The sequence below is a fragment of the Zophobas morio genome, unplaced genomic scaffold (genome assembly GCF_036711695.1).
Source record: "Zophobas morio isolate AGI-343-1 ecotype UQ-CSIRO unplaced genomic scaffold, CSIRO_AGI_Zmor_V1 ptg000002l, whole genome shotgun sequence".
NCBI lineage: Eukaryota > Metazoa > Arthropoda > Insecta > Coleoptera > Tenebrionidae > Zophobas > Zophobas morio.
Genome location: NW_026972107.1, coordinates 7,467,878 through 7,474,333, shown reverse-complemented (window position 1 = coordinate 7,474,333; position 6,456 = coordinate 7,467,878). Strand labels below are relative to the sequence as shown.

Sequence of the window (6,456 nt, the reverse complement as noted above, 5' to 3'; positions counted from 1 at the left end):
GCGCGAGTGAGCGGAAGTAGTACGCTACTGAACGTAAAAGGTGCATGAGTGAACGGTTTTCCTCTCGCGTGTTCCTCGTTGTACTTCTCAAAATCAGGCTACCAAGAACCAGGGGCCCCTGTCACCGCCAGCAGGATACTCCAGGTTAGTGGTACTTCTCAGTTATTCTCGGTCCTTCGCGCAAAGTTAAGTCACGGCACCCCGCGTGCACATTTGGTCCTAATCGAAGCCGGATCATAACCTCAAATTTGTCGGTTTATCGGTTTCTCGATCGACGCTTTATCGCGTATCGCCGCAATGACTAACGAAGAATTGTTGCAATCTCAAATTAAGAAGCTCGCCGTACTGAAATCTACACGGGAAAAGTTATTTGCTCAAGTTCAAAACTGTTATGACTCCGTGAAGAGAACCACCGTTGATACAGCTCTTCAGTTCAAGCCTCGGTACGAAAAACTAGAGGTTATTGAGATAGAAATGGATAAGACTCAGAATGCAATTATTCAGCTAAATGCAGATTTATTGGATAATCGCCATGCTCTCGAAGTCTGTAAGGTGCAAACAGCTTTCGATGATTTAGTATTTAACACACGTGGTCGTTATTTAGACCTGGTGAAGACACAACCTCCGCAGCAAACCAGCAGTAATTCGGTCGCCAACAGCAACCAGCATTTGCCCAGAATAAATATCCCTACGTTCACCGGTCGCATCGAAGAATGGTCGGCGTTTTTCTCACTGTTCGATTCGGTTGTCCACAAAAACGATGCGTTATCAGAAGCTGAAAAATTCCAGTATTTGCGCTCTTATCTGCGAGATGACGCATTAACAGTCATTGCCAATTTTCATTTAACCCCCGAAAATTACGCACTGGCGTATGAGGCATTGCAACTTCGCTACCAGAATAAAAGACGGTTGGCGACTCACTACGTCAATCAAATTCTAGGTTTTACTCCTTTATCATCCCCAAGTTCTAGCAGTTTGAGACATTTTTTGAATATTCATTCGAATTCCATTAATGCTCTTAAGGCTTTGAATCTTCAAGACCTTGGTGATTTTTTGCTGTTTCAATTATCGTTTGCAAATTTGGATCCTGTATCTAGAAAAGCTTTTGAGAATAGGCAAAGTTCAAATTCCGTTCCCAGCTATCAGGCGTTAATTGATTTCATAACGGATCAGAATCGAACGTACGAACTTCTCTCTCAGGACACAAAATCACCGAAATGTAAATCTCTATCAGTTAAGTCATTTCGTGCTTCACTCATGACAAATGCCAAATCCGATGCCTACTCTACGTGCTCTGTCCCGTGCGTGCTCTGCAAAGGTTCACATCCCTTTCCGGCATGCAGCGAATTTCTCCAGAAAACAAATGAACAGAAATATGATACGTTAAAGAGATTGAGACGATGTTTCAACTGTTTGGGTGCTCATAATCGAAATGAATGTCAATCTCGTAAAACTTGTCGTATTTGTCACAGCAACAAGCATCACTCCGTGTTACACCAGGAGTCCAAGGTGGATACCTCCGAAACTAGTACTTCTCCCTCTGTAGAGGAAAGAAAATCTCCCGTTGTGTTTTCGTGCAAGACCTCAGCGGAGCGCAACACTGTTTTACTAGCGACTGTGACAGCCCTGATCCAAGACTGTAATGGAGATTATCACAAGATAAGAGCTGTGGTTGATCCCGGCTCTCAAGTATCAGTGATTACTTCATCAACGGCGCAACATTTGGGATTAAAAAGAAGCAGATCTCCCATTGAAGTTACTGGCATCGCCAGTTTTCCTGTCCGAACTCAAGGTCTCATTCGTACCACTCTACGCTCTAGAACTCGTGCTGATGTCGTAAACGTTCACGCTGTTGTCCTTTCGGATATTCCTAATAAATTTCCTAGTCAGACGTTACCTTCTCACATTAAGGATCAGTTCAGTCATCTAACGTTAGCTGATGAAAACTTCCATCAAGCTGCTCGCGTTGAATTCTTAATTGGAGCAGATCTATATCCTCACATTTTATGTAATACGCAGCCTAATGTTATTCAAGGACAACCCTCTGCCATTGACACAATCTTTGGATGGATAATTATAGGCTCGATTTCATCTTCAACAAATTCCCCCTTGTGTTCTCTTCTCACATGCACCGATTCTCTTGATGATACCGTTCGTAAGTTTTGGGAAACTGAGACTCTCGCTGATAACCTTTCAGTCTCCAATCCTGAAGATGACTTTTGTCAAGCTCATTTCAAGGACACGCACTATCGCGATCGTTCAGGCAGATATGTGGTATCAATGCCAGTCCGTGAGCAGCGCTCGCCGCTTCTCAGCAACCGAGAGACAACTCTGAACACTTATCTCAAAATGGAAACTCGAATGTCTCGACGTCCTCAACTCAACGCTGCTTATATCACTTTTCTCCAAGAATACCGCGATCTCGGACATATGCAACTAGCCGCAAAACCTTCCGTGTACGTAATGCCTCATCATTGTGTTCAAAAGGAAACTAGTTCAACTACCAAAGTGCGAGTTGTGTTTAACGGATCCTCCCCTGACTCAAACGGGACAACGCTTAATCAGCAACTTCTGCCCGGTCCTAAGCTACAAAAGGATTTGAGCCACATTCTCATGAATTTTCGCCTTCATGCTATAGCAGTCACAGCGGATATTCAACAGATGTATAGACAGATTTGGTTGAATCCAAAGCAACGTTATCTCCAGCACATATTCTGGAGGCCAGATCCCGCTTCTAATGTGCAGGAGTATGAGTTAAAAACAGTGACATATGGTTTAGCACCATCAGCATATCTTGCTCAGCGTGTCCTTCTCCAGCTCGTCGAGGACGAAGGGCATGAGTTCCCATTGGCAGTACAAGCTATCACAGAAAGCACCTATGTGGACGATATTGCGCATGGTGCCTCTACAGTTGAGGAAGCGAAGTCGCTACAGTTACAACTCGCAAACCTACTCAATCGTGGCGGTTTCCAGCTGAGAAAATGGGCTAGTAATGATCCAATTGCTCTAGATCATGTTCCAGAACAGCATCGTGAATCTCCGTTGAATTTCTCAAGTGACGATCCTTCTATTAAGATTCTTGGATTACGGTGGGATCCTCGGTCTGATACTTTCACCTATTATGTACAAGAATTTGATTCTCAAGTTACCAAGCGCACTGTTCTTTCTTATATCGCTCGAATCTTTGATCCCATGGGGTGGTTATCTCCAATTGTATTTTGGGCTAAGCATTTTCTGCAACAGATATGGATCTCTAAAGTGGGCTATGATGATATCCTGCCGCCTTCCCTATCGGAGGCTTGGGGAAGGTTTTCTTCTCAAATGCGGTGTCTACGCGCACTTAAAATTCCTCGATACATTCTCCAAAGTTTGCCACGTTTGCTCTTGGTGGGATTCTCGGACGCTTCCTCTAAAGGATACTCCGCTTGCATCTATTTACATGCGTATGATTCCAGTAGCACTTGTAGCAATTATCTTTTGAAGGCCAAGAACAAAGTGGCACCCCTCAAGACATTGACTATTCCTCGATTGGAACTCTGTGGAGCGTTGTTATTATCTAGACTACTTCGTGATGTGATTAAATCTCTTAAAGCCGTAAGATTTGAAAATGTTCATCTCTATACCGATTCTCAGATTGTCCTTGCATGGCTCCACACCTCTCCTCATCTTCTCAAAACCTACGTGGCCAATCGTGTAGTTCGCATATTAGAGCATACATCTCTTCACCAATGGGCACACACAGTGTCGAATCAAAATTCAGCCGACTTTGCGTCTCGAGGATTATTTCCCGAAGAGATCATGGATTGTCATTCCTGGTGGAATGGACCAGATTTTATGCAGAATCCGCCGTCCAAGTGGCCCGTAAGATACGATAATTATGTCGCACCCGAAGAGCTCCCTGAGCGTAAAAACGATCCTATAGTTTTGCGCATTCAAGCCGACCCAGAAAATCCTCTGTATGAAGTTGTGTCACGATTTTCTTCATTGAGTAGACTACAACGCGCTTTCGCATTTATTCGCCGATGGCTACTCCGAATAAGATGTCCCGAGATGAAGGGTCCACTCTCAAGCGAAGAGATGCGATACTCGACCTTATTGCTTGTGCGTCTCACACAGCAAAACCATTTTCCTCTGCTCATAGAAGAGTTGCGTTCCAAAGGTCACACCACAACTCCATTAAAGAAGCTGTCCCCATTCTTGGATGCAATGGGTATAGTTAGGGTGGGCGGACGGCTACGACACTCCGCCCTTCCCCTAGATGCGAAACACCCTCTGCTTTTACCTCAGAAAGCTCATCTCTCGGCGTTAATTTGCGACTACTATCATCTGTACGCTTGCCACGCTGGACCTAGAAGCGTGCAGACGCTTATACAGCAGAAGTTCTGGATAATATCGATTCGATCCCTCCTACGGCAGCGCATTTTTCGCTGCATTCGCTGTTTTAAGTTTAAATCGAAACTTGTATTTCCCTTCATGGCTGATCTACCACCAGCTCGAGTTCAACCTAGCAAACCGTTTTCCTCTGTTGGCATTGACTTTGCCGGACCCTTCACGGTCAGGGAAAGTCGTCGACGTAAGGCCCACACATACAAAGGGTATCTCTGTTTATTCATATGTATGTCTACGAAAGCGGTCCATTTAGAAATGGTCTCGGAACTCTCCACGAAAGCCTTCTTAGCCTCGCTCAACAGATTCACCGCACGCCGTGGTCTACCCTCTGACATATACTCTGATTGCGGACGTAACTTTCTCGGCGCCGCTCGCCACCTGAGGGAGGTGAGTCAGTTTCTACGTTCGCACTCCTCTGAGATAACGAGTTCCTTAACTTCTTTGGAGATAAAATGGCATTTTAACCCTCCAGCCGCCCCCAATTTTGGCGGCCTATGGGAGGCTGCGATCAAATCCGCAAAGAGTCTCTTGTATCGATCAATCGGCACCTCTCTCTTAACTTTCGAAGAGTACAGCACGCTATTTTGTAAGATTGAGGCGGTATTGAACAGCCGTCCCTTATGTGCCGTCACCTCTAACCCAGAAGACGCTGTAGATTACCTAAGCCCTGGACATTTCTTAGTCGGCAGACCGTTATTGCAACCTCCTGAAGCTCCCTTGGAGGACAACTTGAATTGTACCTGTCGGTGGCAACTACTCTCCCAGCTGTATCAGCGGTTCTGGAAGAGGTGGTCTACGGAGTATCTCCATACTCAACTCCAACGTCAGAAGTGGAATAAGGATCAACCAAACATTCAACCCGGCGCCATTGTCGCATTGTATGGCGCAGAAACTACCCCCCTTTCATGGCCGTTAGGACGCGTACAAGAGGTACATCCTGGAACCGATGGAGTCGTCCGTGTGGCCACAGTGAAAACCTCGACCGGTTTATATACGCGTCCGGTAAACAAGCTCGTGATTCTCCCAACCCAATTCTCAATGGAGAATTGAGTGAACTCTCATAATGTACAAACGTCATATTTGTAATCGAGTAAAAAGTAAAATTAATTCTATTAAATATAAATTAAGTAGGAAAAATTTGCTTCCGAAGGCATGGTCGAAACTCTGTTATGTTCTTCTGTCGAGTGGGAATGGAAACTAATAATAGTATCTAGAATAGTCTAATGAAAAAAGTAAAAAAAAAACGCTAATCGTATTTTTTTTTGTTATAGTATTTGCTATAAAATTTATTTGTATTTTAATGCATCTGTCCTGACTTGACCTACCGTGACCTGACCTCTTCTAGTTAGAAAAATAGTCGAAAATGTCAAAAGTGTCAAAGTCAGTTTTATCTTATCAAATATTAGCCCCGCCCTCCCACCCTCTATTTTTTTGGAAGGTATTTGATTTGCCAAAATCAGCCTTGTCTTAGTAAGTACTAGGCTCCCCCTCTCTTCTATTTCTAACGACTAATTTTACTTCTGTTAAGTGTAAGGTCATTTATTTGATTCAAATCGGATAAAATCGATCACTGAAAAAGAGGCAGGGTGGGTGGGCGGGGCTAGTTATGTTCTTCTGTCGAGTGGGACTGGAAACTAATAATAGAATCCAGAATAGTCTAATAAAAAAAGTAAAAAAAGGCTAATCGTATTTTTTTTTTTTTTTTGTTATACTATTTGCTATAAAATTTATTTCTGATTTCAAGCATCTGACCTGACACGACTTACCGTGACCTGACCACTTCTAGTTAGAAAAATTGTCAAAAATGTCAAAAGTGCCAAAATCAGTTTTATCTCATCAAATATTATTCATTTTGATAAAAAATTTACCATGTTTATGATAACTTTAAAACATTTACAAGTTTTCAAAGCATTCGATTTTGTAGTTCTTGATTAAATCAATAAAATAAATTCACGCATTCATTTTTTTTTTTAGTCACCCTGTATATGCAAATCCAAAAAATATGAATGGAATGGTAAATCACGAGTACAGACCCATCATATTTTGTACATTTTAGATAGGATTTAT

The 6,456-nt window shown here is 43.1% G+C and overlaps 1 protein-coding gene across 1 annotated transcript; it reads left to right on the top strand.

Moving 5' to 3' along the window:
* The first annotated feature begins 297 nt into the window (after positions 1-297).
* LOC135122579 (uncharacterized) lies at positions 298-5,439 on the top strand. Its single transcript, XM_064046886.1, has one exon. It carries the CDS (start codon positions 298-300, stop codon positions 5,437-5,439), a length of 5,142 nt encoding a protein of 1,713 aa, XP_063902956.1.
* The last annotated feature ends 1,017 nt before the right edge of the window (positions 5,440-6,456 follow it).

Coding starts and splice junctions, on each gene's coding strand:
- LOC135122579 (XM_064046886.1), top strand. CDS start 298: ATGACTAACGAAGAATTGTTGCAATCTCAAATTAAGAAGCTCGCCGTA.